Source organism: Beta vulgaris, chromosome 9, assembly GCF_026745355.1.
Source record: "Beta vulgaris subsp. vulgaris cultivar EL10 chromosome 9, EL10.2, whole genome shotgun sequence".
Taxonomy (NCBI): Eukaryota; Viridiplantae; Streptophyta; class Magnoliopsida; order Caryophyllales; family Amaranthaceae; genus Beta; species Beta vulgaris.
In genome coordinates this window covers 31,479,286-31,497,726 of record NC_079210.1, presented here as the reverse complement: position 1 = coordinate 31,497,726, position 18,441 = coordinate 31,479,286, and the positions used below count along the sequence as shown (strand labels likewise).

The 18,441-nt window shown below is 41.4% G+C and overlaps 2 protein-coding genes across 4 annotated transcripts; one reads left to right on the top strand and one right to left on the bottom strand.

The window, feature by feature from the left end:
• Positions 1–2,081: 2,081 nt before the first annotated feature.
• On the top strand, positions 2,082–6,407 carry LOC104903519 (phospholipase A1-IIdelta). Of its 2 annotated transcripts, none has more exons than XM_048636609.2 (2): positions 2,082–2,817; positions 5,421–6,407. In XM_048636609.2, exons 1-2 carry the CDS (start codon positions 2,274–2,276, stop codon positions 6,173–6,175), a joined length of 1,299 nt encoding a protein of 432 aa, XP_048492566.1. In that variant the 5' UTR covers positions 2,082–2,273; the 3' UTR covers positions 6,176–6,407. The 2 variants fall into 2 exon arrangements, with proteins under 2 accessions (XP_048492566.1, XP_010689863.2); XM_010691561.3 differs by having other exon boundaries at positions 2,084–2,790.
• A 128-nt stretch (positions 6,408–6,535) lies between these two features.
• LOC104903502 (uncharacterized) lies at positions 6,536–17,697 on the bottom strand. Of its 2 annotated transcripts, none has more exons than XM_057391977.1 (2): positions 17,490–17,697; positions 6,536–7,599 (listed from the first exon to the last, which is right to left on the bottom strand). In XM_057391977.1, the coding sequence occupies exon 2, from the start codon at positions 7,249–7,251 to the stop codon at positions 6,634–6,636; it is 618 nt and encodes a 205-aa protein (XP_057247960.1). In that variant the 5' UTR covers positions 7,252–7,599; positions 17,490–17,697; the 3' UTR covers positions 6,536–6,633. The 2 variants fall into 2 exon arrangements, with proteins under 2 accessions (XP_057247960.1, XP_019107419.2); XM_019251874.3 differs by having other exon boundaries at positions 6,536–7,273.
• Positions 17,698–18,441: the final 744 nt, after the last annotated feature.

The window sequence follows — 18,441 nt, the reverse complement described above, 5'->3', positions numbered from 1 at the left end:
AAGAGTTACATGCAGAACTTGTTCCACTACAGCAATACCTTGATTGTTTTGCAAAGGTAAATGTCGTTGTTTGTGTATCTTGTTTGAGCATCGTTACATTCTTTCTTTTTTTTTCCAATTACTCCATTTATCTTTAGGTGCGATACTTTACTTTTACATTACTCATCGTGTGTTTAAGCACTTCCACTGATGATTTTTTTGGTTTAAGAATCAAAAGTATCCTTTTTTTCTTCATAATAACATCTTCCAACACGCATTGACATCATGTAAGTAGATAGGTATCTGATTTTTCAAGCAATTAGCTCTCATTACCCTCGCCTCTCACACCGCAAACATTAGACCACAAATCTCCCCTCTTACCTAATATGGCTTGGTTATTCTGATAGGTAATGAAAGCATTGCTTGTATCCAAGGTAACCAATATTCTTAGATGTAGTCTAGGGGTGAAAATATGTTTTTTTTTTTTTTCTTGGTGTGAATGAGCAACTAAGTATAGTGAGATAGACAAGATTCGACAAATTTGAGAAATCATCTCCACACGACTTTACCAACTGGGCTATATGATATCCGCGTGAAAATATGTTTCTTTGGACTGATACATGCATCATACATGTGTTTTCAAAAAAAAAACAAACAACGAAGTTCAAAAGAAAGTTCAACAACAAATTATCGGACTTTCAATCAATTACACATATTCTAGTTATTTGAACCTAACTGTTCTAGATCGAAATTCCTTTTGCTCGAATATGAATCAGACTATGTAGAAATTCGAATAGGATCTGGAACGGATATGAGATACCCCTAATTATTCAAGGCGTTGTTCAAAGCCTGACTTACTAATTTTCTCATTTAACCTACCAATGTCGACCCCTGCAAATAGTTATTGCCAAGTAATAACTTCATGTCGAGATTTAAATCTGACTTGCGTAGGCCCGATTCATGTTAACATTATTGTGCTCCAGACCAAAAAGCACCTATTATTTCTGAATAATCTACTATATCAATCAAAAACCCAATATATCATGCGAAAACACACTATATCATGCATAAACTCACTATGTCATTCAAAAACATTCATGCAAAATCTACTTCATTTCTAAACAATCACTATATCATTTAGAAACCCACTATATCATTCAAAAACTCACTATATCATTCAGAAACCCACTATATCATTCAAAAACTCACTATATCATTTGAAAACATATTATATCATGCAAAAATTAATTATTTAGAAACAATACACTTTATCATTTAGATACTCACTATATCATGCACAAACTCACTATATTATTTAGACACTCATTATATCATACTTCCTCTGTTTCTTTTTACTTGCAACAGTTTGACATTCACGCTTGCCAATGCATATTTTTAACCATCAATAAGTTTAATTACCGATAAATAAAAATTACAAAAAGTATATATTCGGAAAATATACATTTAGACGCATCTAACAAGATCCCACATGAATATGTTTTACCTTAACTATAAATCACCAAACACAAACTAAGTAGAGTTGGTGAATAGTGTAAAAGTCAAACCGTTGCAAGTAAAAAGAAACGGAGGAAGTATATTCATACAAAAACTATATATTTCTATATGTTAAAGCATATGTCACGATATATATTACACAATCTACATCTTCCTACATGTTAAAACATTAAAATTAAATCATCCACTATATTGCATATAATTTCACCATATGCTTTCTACTAATAAAATTTACTATATTGTATATAAGTTCATTATATCTCTATAAAACTCACTATATGAAGTTTATATCGATTATCAACTGGTGTGCACTAAGTTAATGTGCACCGACTCTATTTGAGTTTTTTTTTTCATTTTTGAGATTATATGCAATGAGAAATATAAACGTAGCAGACATGTAGCCTGTAGGCATTATGTATAACTCGAAATATCCAACAGAGAGAGTTCAATACGATATTATAGACTAGTAAACAACTACTTAGATGACTTGGACATGTATTACAGAATTATCCTTCACCATAGGAAACAAGTGGTACACTTAAAAATTAAATCAATCATTATAAGGGAGAGAGTTTGACCAATTACATAATAGATGACACTAAGTGGTAGTATTAAACTTGTGTTTGTTGATTTAGTTATTCATAATAATAATAATTTGTATGAGATGTTTATCCACAAACTTTGAAACAAGGTTGTAACTTGTAACAAATAACACCCTCACCACCTTCTCTCCGAACTTTCCTGAGTCAAATCATCCACCTGCACAAGCCCCTCTTCCGATGGCCGAACAAGAGTTAGGATTCTCAGAAGAGGGTCCCACATGGAAAAACCTCCTAGGGTCCCACAACTGGGAAGGTCTTCTAGACCCACTCAACGACGAACTCCGTCATCTGATCATCCGATGTGGTGACTTCTGCCAAGTAACCTACGATACCTTCATCAACGACCCTAACTCGGCCTACTGTGGCTGCAGCCGCTACGGCAAGTCAAGCCTTCTTCGCAAGACAACATTCCCCGGCGGCCGGGACAAATATGACGTTGTGAGCTTCCTCTACGCCACGGCACGAGTTAGTGTTCCGGAGGCTTTCCTGCTCAAGTCATTGTCACGAGAGAGGTGGGATAGGGAGTCTAATTGGATGGGTTACATTGCAGTTTCGAATGACACGGTGAGTAGGGAGATGGGGAGAAGAGAGATTTATGTGGCGTGGAGAGGAACAACTAGGAGTTACGAGTGGATTGATGTGCTTGGAGCAAAGCTTCAGTCTGCTAAGCCTCTCTTACGCGAAGGAGCTTTTGGTAAGAAAAACAACACCAGCATTACTTGTACGTGTTACAATATGCTCTTCTTTTCTTTTCTTTCCATCAATACTTCTTTCTTTTTTTTTTTTTTTATGGGATATCCAACAAAAACTTCAAATAGAGATTAACAAGTAAAATTGCTATACAATTTCTGGTTAAAAGGTCAACGTTAAACACGAGTGTTCAATCACATATATTTGTTTTCATGTCCATCTTAGGTTGTTCCTAAATTATACATTGTCTCTGCTTTTTTTTAAACAAAAAATTGAAAATATGAAATATTGAGAAATATATACTAAAGCAAGTTTAGCTAGACTCTACATGTTTTTTTTTGTTATATAGGTGTACATGTATGGTCAATGCTTTCTACTTAACTTCGAGCAGAAGTAAATAGGGATGAAAAAAATACAAAGAAAGTTTCAAAAAACTCTACAATTTAGAATAATAGTAAATAGTAATATAGGACAAATTGATCAAATCGAGTACGATATAGGTAGCTTTTGTCTTCATATCATGGGTTCAAAATTCTCCAAATAATTTCGTATACATGTCATATCGATTTCAGTTATATGTATGTCATGTTGGTTTTTGGTTTTGGTTGTTGGAACGTTTAAGAGATTTTCAGCTTTATACCAGGCGCGGCCCTCGGGTTGTTTTGAGGGAAAATCTCCCAGGACCCGGAAAAATAAAGGGCCCCAGTTTCCAGAAAACCTAAATAAAACAAAGCAACAACAACCATATTCAATAAAATTGACTTTGGATTGCTGGTTTGCTTTACATTTGGTAGTGTAAAAAACGCGGGATCAAAATCAATAAGGAATAACAGTTTGCTTTATTCTATTCAACTTTATTTTACATTTTTCATATTTATATTTTTCTTTTCAACTCCCTCTTTCCAGCAATACTTTTTATTTTTACACTTCCTATTTATTTTTCCTACGTTACTCTTTACACTTTTATTTTCAAATACATCTAATCATTCTATATTTTAAACATGAGCCACGACTCTCTCTCCAAATAATTGAATCATATATACCTTTTACATTTAGATTTGTCTCAATGTTGTTTTCAAAATATCAACTTTTCTTAATTTTTGCTTATTGATAATTAGAGATATTAATGTTCAAATTATTGAGTCGGCAATTGTACCTAAATAAATGAGTAAACTAAAAAAAATAGAGGAAGTACTACATAGTGGCGAAATTCTAGCTCCGCCAGTATATATAAGAGGGCCTAAACTTTTGTTTCACCCCGAACCTACAAAATGTCAAAAACGGTCTGTTTTATACATAGAGTATATGTTAATATGTCTCACAAGGAGATTTTCAAGACATGTAAATCAACAATAGTTTTTCAATGTTCATTGGTCAATAAAGGTTGGCAAAAAATTGAATATGAAGAAAAAAAACATCCACACTATTTACTACTCGTATTTGTATGGTATCTTTTTCCTCTTTCTCCCTTTTATACTTCTGCTTCCTCCATACCCACGACCACCCATAGCCTACACCCACACCCCGGCTCCATCCCAATTCCCATCCCAATCCCCATCTCCATCCGCCCAGCAGCCCCATACGCCCCTTCGGCTGCCGCGCCAATCCTCTTAGCCACAAACCAACCCCCCCCCCCCATATATTTTTTTATTGTTAACCACGAAACCAAAACAAAATTTCGTTCTATCATGATGGAACCCACTGAATTTTTCGATTCCACCATGGTAAGACTGAAAAAAAAATTTGGTTCCTCCAGCTTGTTTCCACCAAGGTGGAACCAGAAAAAATGGTCGTCAGTCTTACAATGGTGAAAACGAAAAATAGGTCCGTTTTATGTTGTTTTAATGGATGTTTTGAAGTTTTAGACTAAAAAACAAAGAAAAGGGGAGTTCGACCCGCGTGCCATATACGCGGGCTCCTGCCGAACCGGGCCTGAAATAAAATTTCTTCGTCGTGTCAGACACAAGACCCACAAAGTGGACAACGGACCAGGCCTAGAACGTACTCGGTCGGGCCTAGAACTTACCTGGTCAGGCCTAAAACGTACCCGGCCATGCCAGCCTGCATGCTGGCCTGACCAATGCCCACCTCTAACTAAGATATTTCAACTAGCCTTTGTCTAATGGTTAGAGTTTGCTGTAATGACTTTGATATCATGAGTTCAAGTGTCAAGTCTCACTAAAGGCACCCTTAAGGTAGAAAGAAACTAACCCCCCCCCCCCCCCACCTTTCCTACACCCCCTAGCTTCATGGTGTCTGGACTTAAAATGGGCTTGAAGCACCCTAGTAGTAGGGCATTCGGGTGTACCCTAGTACCTTTACGGTCTTGCCCAGTTCATTACGAAGCGAAAAAATATTATTTTTTGTTAACAAAGCATCTTCATAATATAAAAAAATTTGTTAGAATCCTCAATTCATTGAGTATTACAGTAGCTAGGGGGGTTGGGGAAAACCCTAGGTACATTACAAGTCATATCCGGATATCTTCATTTTTAGCTAGCACATTTTTTAGCTAGGTACATTACAAGTCATATATAACCTATTTAATTTTAAATTTTGTACTGAAAAGTTCATAAATGGCACCCACATTTTGAGATGGAAGTAATGATTTTGTTCAACTTCTTACTCCATCAGACCACCATGAGAATGGAGAGGATGGTAGCGACAATGGCGATAGTGACAATGAAGATCATCATCACAAGTTGCCCAAAGTCATGAGAGGGTGGCTCACAATATACACATCCGACGACCCAAAATCCCCCTTTACAAAACTCAGCGCAAGATCACAACTTTCAAATAAAATCAAGCAACTGATTGACAAGTACAGAGATGAGAACTTGAGTATCATATTCACAGGCCACAGCCTAGGAGCGACATTATCAACATTAAGTGCTTTTGATATTGTTGAGAACCTTACGACAGAAATCCCCGTAACTGCCATCGTTTTTGGTTGCCCCAAAGTGGGTAACAAGCACTTCAAGGAGAGGTTCGATTCATACCCTAATCTTAAGGTTCTCCATGTTAGAAACACGCTCGATATGATCCCCCATTATCCACCTAGGCTCATGCATTATGTACATTTAGGCACTGAACTAAATATTGATACAAGAAAATCACATTACCTCAAGCATTCAAAACATCCCGGCGATTGGCATAATTTGCAAGCTATGTTACATGTAGTAAATGGTTGGCATGGGGTCAAAAGACAGTTTGAACTTATAATTCAGCGGAGTATCGCTTTGGTTAATAAATCATGTGACTATCTGAAGGAGGAATGCCTGATTCCTCCATCTTGGTGGGTCGAAAAGAATAAAGGGATGGTGTTGAATGAGAAAGGCGAATGGGTTCTGGCTTGTCCTGAGGAAGCTCCTATTCCTGAATTTGGTTAACACTTTGTTAGTGTGACTGTTTTCTATTGTTCCTTTGGTCGTAATAGACAAGATTCTAGTCTGCTTTAGAAGTAATTTTCATGTCAGTACACACTCTATTTGGCAGTGTGTTAAAAGTCTGGCTTTGTATTACTGCCAAATTATAACTAATGCTTACCAGAAATAAACAATAAAGGAACAATTTCCCTATGTATCTATATACTTGGATTAATCTTTCATGACAGATTGGCTAGGCAAAAGAACTGGTACATACAAGCTACGCCAGATATCATGTTGTTGTCAAGAGATTTTCTAAAAGTAAAACAACATAATCCAGGTATCCTAGGAAAAAAGTAATGATCAGAGACTGATAAGCATCACTCAAGAAGCCGAATATATACATATATATAATTAGGTGTTGAATCATCAATTGTGAATCTCATAGGTAAAGACAGGACATCAAAACCAAATCATCTAACCTATTTCAAAGCTTGTTGTATAACATCATCATTTATAAACGGCCTTAAGTTCCACATTAGACAGTAGCTCTCCAATTCACCACTCGATGATTTAAAATTCAATGACGAAACAATCCTTTCTTGCATCATATAATCTTGCTTTACCATGCTATAGATGACTGCCATAAAGGAAGCATAATGAGCTGCATCAAGCTTTTCAGGAGCTTCTTTTTCTGCACCTTGGAACTCTGTCTCTAGCTTGTCGTCTGAGTTCATACATAAAGCATTCCCTGCCGTAACCACAAGATTTTCAAGATTGTTGAGAATGCCTTTGGCCTTGGCTAAACAATCCTGAAGGTCACACAAGCTTGTATTCATCTGAATGACCCTTTGCGTGCTATCAGAAGCATTGATACAACCAGCTTCAACGTACGAGTGAATCCTCTTGGTTTCATTCCCTTTGATGATGCTCTTTACAAGCTCTGATGATTCATATATCGAGGGCTGGCAGAGAAACTCAAGTCCCTGCCGAAATCTAATAAGAAACCGCCTACCAACTTCCACCAATTCCTCCAACTTTATAACTCCCACCATAAATTCTGCTAGTATTTCCCTCACTTCATCATTCAGATTCGGCATTAATTTTTGTTCTCCTTCCCTTCTGAAAGCCAAGTCAAAGAATATTACATACCGAAAAAGAAAAGCAATGTATAATAACAATAGATCCTAATACACACACTTAATCTAAAGGCATAAATTTACTACAGCAAATAAGACCGAATAAGCTCATACAACTACATATTCACCATTTGACTATTATTGTAAAGTAAATAGATTGTGGAGCATATCATAGAGCAAAACCACAAAAGCCAAAGTAAGTATTGGTTCCATGATTCAAAAGCACGTCCACGAAGGTGTTTCTGTGGTTTTGTCATATTGTCCTTCGTCTCCACCACGCCACAAAACCACCTCTGCCCACAATTAAACCTGCGTTAGGTTAAGACCAATGTGAAGCTTCGATTTTCAATTCCATGTGGCATTAACATCACCAATGTACCGTGAAACTGGGTACAATAACAGGCTACTAAATCAACAGCTTGTTCATTTAACAAGTAATTCATTAACAAACGAATCACGTTAATTGTCCTGTAACTTGATTCTAGCATTCTAATTTCTTTAAGTGCAATGAAAGTAATCCAAGTTCATACAAATCTTCCTCATATCTTTAGCCGCATATAAGTAAAAAAAAAAAATAACAAAATCTATATGAAATTAGTTGAATTATCATTGCTATTAAAGCCGCTTTAATAGCAATGTCTAATAAAGTCTGAAAGTTAGGGATTAAATTAGAAGAAAATGAGAAAATATTAGTGTTGGGCCCTCGATTTTCTGGAACAGGCGGGCTTTTCTAAGCATTTCGAATTTCTAATTAATGCAGCAGTTGGCGAAGGAAGTGGGGAGACTGAGTCAAGTGACGTTACTTGGCGTCATTCTGGGCAGTTGAGATATGTGCGGGATTGCGGCGACGGAACCCTTAAATTGTGGAACAACTCTAAAGCAGCTAGGGAGATATTTTCTTAGTAGTATATATACATAATTTGTAACCTAGTTTTGACTTACGTTCTTTTTACTTTGCTTTCACTATCTCTCTCCCAAAAAACTCCCACCTATTATTATTCTCTCTCTACGTATTTTGAGTTCCATCATCATCATTGTAATCAGCTACTATTGTAACACCTGCTTCGAACGTCATATTAGTGGATTGGTGATCAAGAGCATCACCCGCGGTTTTTCCCCTTTTGGGTTTTCCGCGTCAACAATTTCTTGCCTCTTTCATCATTTTATTCTATACGCAATTCATTTTTCTTTGTCATGTCATTTAATATTAGTATGATGATTTTGTTGTTGGCACCTAAACCTTTTTAGTACTTGGTACAAAATCGGCATAAACAATTTGGCGCCCACCGTGGGGCCACAGCAAGATCTTCATACAATCGCATCTTTTTGTTTTACTTTTCCATACTCTTCCATCTTTTCGTGTTTGCTATGGCAGAACAATGGGTCACCACCCAGGAAGTCATTGACGAACTCAACCGCGTCAAGGCGGAGATGGCGACGTTAAAGGAAAGCTAGTCGCATCATGCATGGAGATCCAGAGCTTGAAATCCGCCAAGAAGACGTCCAAGGGGCCCAAGCCTCGCAATGTCCGTGGCGTCTCAGGATGCAAAATCTGGACGACGAAGGGTTCGAGACCCCAGAAATCGTGTGATCTCGGAGATGCTGATGATTCAGAAAAGAAGATGCCGCGACGGCGAGAATGACGGTGCTGACCCTTCGAAAGAGTTCGCCCAAGGCCGTCTTGATGATCCATCCAGCAGCGTCTCCAGCAATTAGAAGACATGATCGCCCGTATCCCTGGTGTCCCAGGCCTATGGAAAAAGCTACTCCTAACAGTTATGCTGATTCTCCTTTTGCAGATCCCATAGCATTGATCGAGGTGCCCAAGAGGTTCTCCGTCCCGTCCATGAAACTGTACGACGGCACCACAGATCCCAACGACCATGTCGCTCAGTACAAGCAAAGAATGATTACCATCTCAATCCCGAAAGAATATGCGGGAAGCATGCATGTGCAAGGGATTTGGCTCTACGCTGACTGGGCCAGCTTTGCAGTGGTTCATTAATCTTAATAACGGGACCATCTCTTCTTTGCTCAATTGGTTAATGCTTTTAATATGCAATTTGCTAGTAGTCGCAAAATGGAAAAACAAGCTAGCGACTTACATAGGATTGTGCAAAAATCTGACGAGTCTCTTAAAGAATTTGTGAACAGGTTTAACAGGGAAAAAGTGTCTATCCCGAATTGCGATGCTAGGACGGCCATCGAGGCGTTCAGACGTGGTCTGGATGAGGAATCGGACCTCTACAAGGAGCTGACCAAATATCCATGTCCGACGTTCGAGGATGCTCAAGCCAAGGCATTAGCCCAGATCAGACTGGAAGAAGACGTGCAATCCAGAAAGGCTTATGCCCATGCTGACAGCCGGAAGGCAACGTCCAACAAGCAAGCTCTTGGCGTCAAAAGCCTTATGAGCGCCCGCAGCAGGTCCATAGCGTCCGTCATGAGGGCCAGTCAATGATTGGAAGAATGATCCCGGTCTCCCTCCCAGGCTAAGCGAATACGGTTTCAACGTCACTATGGGAGGTATTATCAACACTTTACATTCTTTAGGTTCTGCTGTTAAATGGCCTTTCAGGAACGAAAAGTCGACGGCCCATCGCGACAAATCCAAATGGTGCGAATTCCATGGAGACCATGGGCATCACACTGACGAATGCGTCGCTCTAAGGCGAGAAGTATCCCACCTGCTGAAGCAAGGATACCTAAAAGACTTGCTGACGGAGAAAGGTAAGCAGACGGTGTCGAAAGATGACGACCGACGTCAACCGCCGTCATCTCCCACCGCACGTCAAGGTAATCAATGTCATTAGTGGTGGTTCAGATATCTGTGGACTAACATATTCTGCAGCTAAGCGGCATGCACGGACGGTCTGAATCAAGACGCCGTCCCAAAGAATCCGTCACCCCGTGACATCGAGCTGGAAGCCATGCCAATCACCTTCGATGACGCCGATCTCGGTGACGACAGGGACATACACCATGACGGCTGGTAATATCTCTAACTGTCAGTAATTGCTTGCTAAAACGTGTGTTAGTGGACAATGGCAGTTCAGCAAACATCCTGATGAGAGGCGCTTTAGAGACATGGGGATCGATGAACGTGACGTTATCCGCAAATCTACCGTCCTTGTCGGATTCAGCGGAGAATCCAAGCACACCATGGGAGAAGTGACCCTGCCCACCTTCGCCAAGGGAGTTAACATGCCAACTAAATTTTATGTCATTGACTGCCCTTCTTCTTATAATGTGATTTTAGGCAGGCCATGGATCCATAGCATGAAGGCTGTCCCCTCGTCCTTTCATCAATCCTTAAAGTTCCCTACCAAGTGGGGAGTGCAGGAAATCAAAGGAGACAGACGGATCGCGAAGGAATGCTACAAGACGTCCTTGAAGCCAAGAAAATCGGAAGCATAGCAATTACAGATAGGGACGTTGGGGGAACAAGACTTCGACGAGCAGCAAGTAGATGAGGTCGTCTTGGACCCCAGCAAGCCGGATCAAACAGTCAAAATAGGGGCCGCCTTATCCTCCGACGTCCGTCAACAGGTAATCGATTTTCTAAAAACTAACGCTGACTGTTTTGCATGGTCCCATGAGGACGTTACAGGGATAGATCCCGACGTGATCACACACAAACTCAACGTTGATCCAAACCACAAACCAATCAAACAGAAGAGACGCAAGTTCGCCCCAGAGCGAAACAAATTATCAACGACGAAGTACAAAAGCTGATTGACACCGGTAAGGTAAGGGAAGTAAAATATCCTGATTGGTTAGCTAACGTCGTTGTTGTAGGTAAGAAAAACGGGAAGTGGAGGGTCTGCATAGACTTCACTGACCTCAACAAGGCATGTCCCAAAGACTCATTCCCCCTGCCGCACATTGACGCTCTGGTAGACGCCACAGCCGGACATGAGTTGCTGTCATTCATGGACGCCTTCTCAGGGTACAATCAAATACTCATGCATCCTGAAGATCAAGAGAAGACGTCATTCGTCACCGATCGCGGCATTTATTGCTACAAGGTCATGCCTTCGGGCTGAAGAACGCTGGCGCAACCTATCAACGGCTGGTCAACGCCATGTTCAAAGACCAGCTAGGGGACACCATGGAGGTGTACATAGATGACATGTTGGTCAAATCTAAAAATTCCCACGACCATGTGTCACATTTACAACAATCATTCGACGTCATTCGAAGGTATGGCATGAAACTTAACCCACTAAGTGTTCTTTTGGAGTGTCTGCAGGTAAATTTTTAGGGTACATTGTCACGAAACGGCGCATAGAGGCTAGCCCAGATCAAATCAAGGCTATCCTCAACATTCAATCGCCGCGAAACATAAAGGAAGTGCAGAAATTAACGGGACGTGTCGCTGCGTTGAATCGTTTCATCTCTAAGTCCTCCGACAAATGTCGACTGTTCTACGACGTCCTAAAGAAAAACAAAGGATTTAATTGGACGCCAGAACACGAGCAGGCCCTCCAAGACTCAAGCAATACCTCATGACGCCACCATTGCTGTCAAAGCCAGTGCCGACGAGCCATTACAGCTGTATGTCGCCGTCAGCGAATCATCGGTGAGTGCCGTCCTAGCCAGAGAGGACAAGACGGGCAATTGCCAGTGTACTATGTAAGTAAGTCCTTGGTCGACGCCGAAACCAGGTATTCTTCTCTTGAAAAACTTGTCTTGGCAATCGTAACGGCGTCTAAAAAATTAAAACATTATTTTGAAGCACATTCTATCTATGTCAAAACTAACTATCCCGTCAAGTCTATTCTAAGACACCCAGAACTAACGGGCAGAATGAGCAAGTGGGCAATAACCTGAGCAGCTACGACATCACTTATCAACCTCGGACAGCAATAAAGTCGCAAGCATTAGCGGATTTTGTGGCGACTTTAGCCCTACACTAGAAGCAATAGCCCAAACAGAGGTAAGTATGCTTGAGGTTAATACGACTAACAGTAAATGGATCTTGCATGTAGATGGATCTTCCAACTTTCGAGGCGCCGGTTTAGGCGTATTGCTAAAGTCGCCACAAGGGGACATCATAGCCCGAGCTGTCAGTTGCGACTTTAAGGCTACCAACAACGAGGCAGAGTACGAGGCATTGTTAGCAGGATTAACACTGGCTAAAGACTTAAAAGCTACCGAAGTTGAAGCATATAGTGATTCATTGCTCATCGTCAGCCAAATAAAAGGGGAATTTGCCGCCAAAGATTCCAAAATGACGGCATACTTGGACGCCGTCCAGCAAAGGTAAAATTGTTTGACAAATTTGACATCTTTCAGATTCCCAGGGACCAAAACACACAAGCAGATGCATTGGCAAACATTGGGTCAGCCATGAGAAAGTCAGGGTTCAAAAGCATACCTATAGTACACCTGTCAGCACCAGCGGTCCACAAAGCAACCACAGCTGATAAAGCCAACGACGTCGCGACGGACGTTAACGACATTGACGTTTAATCTGCTACTGCGTCAACAAGCTGGCAGACCCCGCTTATCCAATATCTTAAGGATGGCACCCTCCCCGAAGACAAGCTGCAAGCCAGAAAGGTACGATTCAGGGCTTCTATGTATGTTTTACTTGACGGTATATTTTTCGGAAGTCCATTGCAGGACCATACCTAAGATGTCTCGACGGCGACGAATGCCGGCAAGTGTTACAAGAGATGCACGACGGATGTTGCGGCAATCATTCGGGAGGACGCAGCCTGTCAAACAGGACCTTACGCATGGGATATTATTGGCCGACGTTGCGCCGGACGCCGTCGAGTACGTTAAGAAGTGCGACGCCTGCCAGCGGCATGCCGCCATGTCACACAAACCTGCAGAACGGCTACACCCTACTATCACCCCTTGGCCCTTCATGAGATGGGGAATGGACATCGTCGGAAAACTCCCTCAAGCACCGGGGCAAAAGGTGTTCATGTTAGCTCTGACGGATTACTTTTCCAAATGGATCGAAGCTGACTCCTTCACCCAGGTACGCGACAAAGAGGTTATTACTTTTATATGGCGTAACATCATATGCAGGTTCGGCGTTCCTTCCGAAATCATCTGTGACAACGGTTCTCAATTCATAAGCACGCCCACAAGGAATTTCTTGGCTAAGTGGAACATACAACTTAGCACCGCGACGCCTAGGTATCCTCAGACCAATGGTCAAGCTGAGTCTAGTAACAAGTCAGTCCTCAAAGTCATCAAGAGGCGTCTCAAAGCAGCCAAAGGTAAGTGGGCAGAGGAGCTTCCGTCAATTCTGTGGGCAAACAGAACCACCCCCAGGACGGCGACGGGGCAGACCCCTTTTTCCCTAGTCTATGGGTGTGAAGCTGTCCTTCCCCCTGAGGTACGTATCCCGACATCGCGTTATGGATTACTGACGCCAGACAGGAACGATGAAGAATTAAGTCATGACATCGTGACAAGTGAAGAATTGAGGGAAGCGGCCCTTGTTCGAATGGCGTCACAACAACAGATAGTGGCTAGAAGCTTTAAAAAAATGTCAAGGCTAAAACATTCACGTCGGAGATTGGGTCTTGAGGGAAGTCTTTCAAAATACTAAGGAAGTCAATGCAGGAAAGTTAGCACCTGCATGGGAAGGCCCATACAAGATCCAGAAAGTAGTAGGCAACGGCGCCTATCGTCTCTGCACCAAGGATGGCAAACTCGTACCAAGAAGCTGGAACGCCGTTCACCTTAAGCGCTACCATTTTTAACTGATATGTTGACACGTACTAGATAGTTAGAGTAGGTAATATTACACTCAACATGTCGTGACGTCGTTTCGTTTATTCTAGTCATATGTGCCTTCTCTTTACTAACATTTCTATGTGAGTTGTGTGGCGTATTACAGGTTCATTCATTGTACAAATAAAGAATGTGGCGTCAGACATCGACATCGTCGGGGATTAACGTCCTACACTTACGTTATGGACGGACAGGGGCAACCCCCACATGATCAGATAGACGTTCTTCCCCGTCCGATTTCTACGACACTTACATCTATGACATCCACAAGGCCAGTGTGTCTGGTTGGAAGTGGTGATTATCCCTTCATTGCAACCAAGACATCATTTGGTTCACAATACCAAGGTACCTTACAACGTTGTACATACATACATACATATATGCTTGTGTTCATGAATTAAAAAGACGACATTCATTGCAAACAAACACACTACAACATAACAATGTAACATCAACACAATTCTTGAACACAACATAACATCGTTTCGAAAACACATAAAGCAAAATTACATAGTGTAGCAAAAGAAACATCACAAAGTATAAAGTTTCGGCGATATATCACCTTGAAACAACTATTGCAAAAGCTAATTAATGATTATCGGTGACGCAGCACCTTGCAGGAACTAGTGAGAATCAAGCGGCGCCGTCAGTTTCAGCATTGACGCCTGAGTCCGCCGTCGCCATGACGTCGGCGCTACTCTCGCCCTCGGGGATCAAGTCCTCCGGCGTCCCAAAAACTTCCAGGAATGCTGAATGTCTGCTTCAGGCGTCCACTTCGACGTCTGCCCTTCCAAAACTGCTTCATCAACCTTGCCTTAGTCTTCCAGGTGTATCGGCTAGCGGCGTCCATCAGTCTTCACGGAGGCTGGCATGATGGCGTCCGTCTCCTCCTTCATCGACGCCAGGCTGATCACGTGGCTAGCATTCTGGCCTTTCTCTTAGCCAACTCCTCGGACAGCTCTGCCACCTTCTTTTCTGCTGCCGTCAACGACGCCGAGACCGGTCCAACTTCTCGCGAGTGTCTTGCACTCCTTCTCTAGAGTGAGGGCAGCAGACGTAGGGCCAGAGAATGTTGTGACGCCTATACAAATGGTGACGTCAGTAAGTACTAATGAAACATTTAAATGACATAACATGTGTTAGTTGGCTTACATGTATTTGCAGGGCCAATCCTTCTTCGCCACTGTGAGCAAGGGCAGGCTGGCTAGGCGACTGAGGGCGGAAACGCCAGCTTCTCCGCCGACGGGAAGATTGTCGGGGCGGTGATTTCACAGAAGTTCTTGGGAAGGGAGATAGTAAAAGTTTCCCCTTCGGCAAGAGGCGTCTTCACAGGTTTGGGGGTCTCAGTTGGAGGCGCTGTCCTGGCAATCTTGGGAGCGCCCATGGATGACGGCGTCACCGCCGAAGCACTTGCGGCCTGTTTTCTTTTCCTGGCCCGTTCCAACATTTCCGCTTCAGAGAGGCCGACGGTAGGGGTCTTTGATCTAGTAGACATGGTGTTCTCTGGAAGACGACTGGTGATGTCAGTTTCAAAAAAAAAAAAAAAAAAAAAAAAAAAAAAAAAAAAAAAAAGAAAGAAAGAAAAAATTTTCGACGAGACAAGTATGCAAAGTATATTACCTGACGCCATAGAGGGACTGGTGTTGGTTGTGTGTTCTTCTGTAGATTGGGGCAAGACGTCTCCTTCCGACAACGTCAGTTCAAACTTGTTGCGGAATGTTCTTTCCTTGGCGGAGTATTTCTGGAGAAGTTGGTTGATTTTGGCTTTGCTGAGAGACGAATCTTCGACGGGCAAGGGTAAGATTTCTGCAATCACAGGGGAAATTAGACGACGTCAACAGCATAAACAAGAGAATATCTTCGACGAGGAGAAAATTACCTTCGGAATTCCATCCGTCACGTAAGTATTCAAAGCTCTTCCCAAAGAATTCTTCTCTACAAAAAAGTATCTTTTCTTCCATCCCCTGTCATTAGCCCCAGAATTTTCTACCAAAGATGGTTTTCCTGGTTTTAAGAAAAAAGTGTACCTAGACACCTCTACTCTTTTAATGTCGTACATGTATAGAAGGTCTTCTAGGGTGAAGTCCACATTCGAGTCTTGGGCCAATTTGTCAATTACATGAACTACACGCCAAACAAGTGGCATAATTTGGCCTGGACTGACTTGCATGACAGTTAAGAGTTGAGTCATGAGAGAATAAAGGGAGGGAGTACCCAATCTTGAAAGGGTATTCATACAAAACTACCCACCCACTGGGGCAGTCGTCGGGTCGTTGTTCTTCATGGGAATCCTTGTCATACATTTTTCGGGCATATATGTTTCTATTAGGGTAATTACATCGTCTTCAGTGAATTCGCTGGCGATACTTTTTCCCCCAATTATCCCAGTTTCTAAGATAACTACTTCATCTGAACTTTCTGCCATTTTCGAAGTTCTTTTTGATTTTCTAATCTTGGGAAGATTTTCTTTGGGGGCCATTTAAAGAAACAAAAGTCGGAGGAATTTAGGAAGAGGGAGTTACCTGGTTCTTGGATCTTCAAGAGGTTGAAGAAATCACCTGAGGAAGTAGCCGTTTGGAGAAGAAACGAGTTTAATGAAGAGAGAGAAGTGAGTTGGTGAAAAAGGAAGGATGTGAAAGGACAAAGTGGGTGATGGGACTCTCTTAAATAGGAAGCGTGTGGAAGTGGAGAAAGTGGGCGGTTTTTCCCAACATGATGATTGACGGTTTTCTTACAACTGGGTTTCGGACACGCGTCAATCAGGGGCAATTGTTGGGCCCTCGATTTTCTGGAATAGGCGGGCTTTTCTAAGCATTTTCGAATTTCTAATTAATGGCAGTTTGGCGAAGGAAGTGGGAGACTGAGTCAAGCGACGTTACTTGGCGTCATTCTGGGCGTTGAGATATTGCGGGATTCGCTGACGGAACCCTTAAATTGTGGAACAACTCTAAAGCAGCTGGGGAGATATTTTCTTAGTAGTATATATACATAATTTGTAACCTAGTTTTGACTTAGTTCTTTTACTTCTTTCACTATCTCTCTCTCAAAAAACCCACTATTTATTCTCTCTCTAATATTTTGAGTTCCATCATCATCATTGTAATCAGCTATATTGTAACATCTACTTCAACGTCATATTAGTGGATTGGTGATCAAGAGCATCACCCGCGGTTTTTCCCTTTTGGGTTTTCCGCGTCAACAATTTCTTGCTCTTTCATTATTTTATTCTTTACGCAATTCATTTTTCTTTGTCATGTCATTTAATATTAGTATGATGATTTTGTTGTTGGCACCTAAACCTTTTTAGTACTTGGTACAAAATCGGCATAAACAATTAGTTAGTATTTGAAATAAGAAAATGTGAGGTGTCTGTAAAGATCCAAGCAAACAAATAGAAATCAAAGACTGAAAGAGAGAGAGCGGGAGGAGGGAATGCTCACTAGAGTAAACAGAGAAGATGTTACAGTTGCTTGACGCCGCCCAAAACCAGATGTCGCCAGTCCCCGGAGAGAAACCACAAGTGTATGACTGTCAATTTAATCTACACCATTTGACAATCAGGTTTGTTAAATGCACAACATTTAGGATTTTTTATTTTTACGCTGTTTTACCCACTATCACCTTTTTTTTTTTTCAATTTTACCACCTTGAATTTTCCGACTCACTAAAAACTACTTCCTTAGTCCCTGAATTAGGGCTGTTTAGAGTGTGATTTGGACCGCACCAAACCGCAATCCAAACCGTTTTTCGCGGTTTGGGTTGTTTGGCAGTTTTAAAATTGCGGTTTAGGTTATGGTTCCAAGCAAATCGCAGTTTGCGGTTTGGGTTGAGTTTTAATTTTTGTAAACCAAACTGCACCACAAACCGCAATTTTATATGATTTTTTTATAAAAAAAATTAAATACATTTTACAAGGTGGCATACAAGTATACAACGAAAAAAAGAAGTTTGAGGTATAGAACTTGAACACTTTTGATAAATTATTATTTATGTTTGATTAGAAGTCAACTTCATATTTATATGGACTCTTATTAACAATTTTTTTTTACTCTTAGATTACAAAATTAATGTCGCGGAATAAAAAATGGTTAAACCGCAAACCAAACTACACCAAACCATTTTGCGCGGTTCGGTTTGGGCGAAAGTGCGGCGCGGTTTGGGTTGGAAAAATGACAAACCGTATATTTGCGGTTCGGGTTGGGTTACATCTCAAACCGCACCAACCGAAACCGCGAACACCCCTACCCTGAACACTTCTATTTTGGGGCATAACTCACTATTATTCGCAATTTAGATCCTGCACCGAGGTGTAGGATGAGCATCCTACACCTCGTGCAAAACGTCGTCGTTTGGTGTGTTTTAGGGGGGGCCAAATTTTGGCAGAGGTTTGGC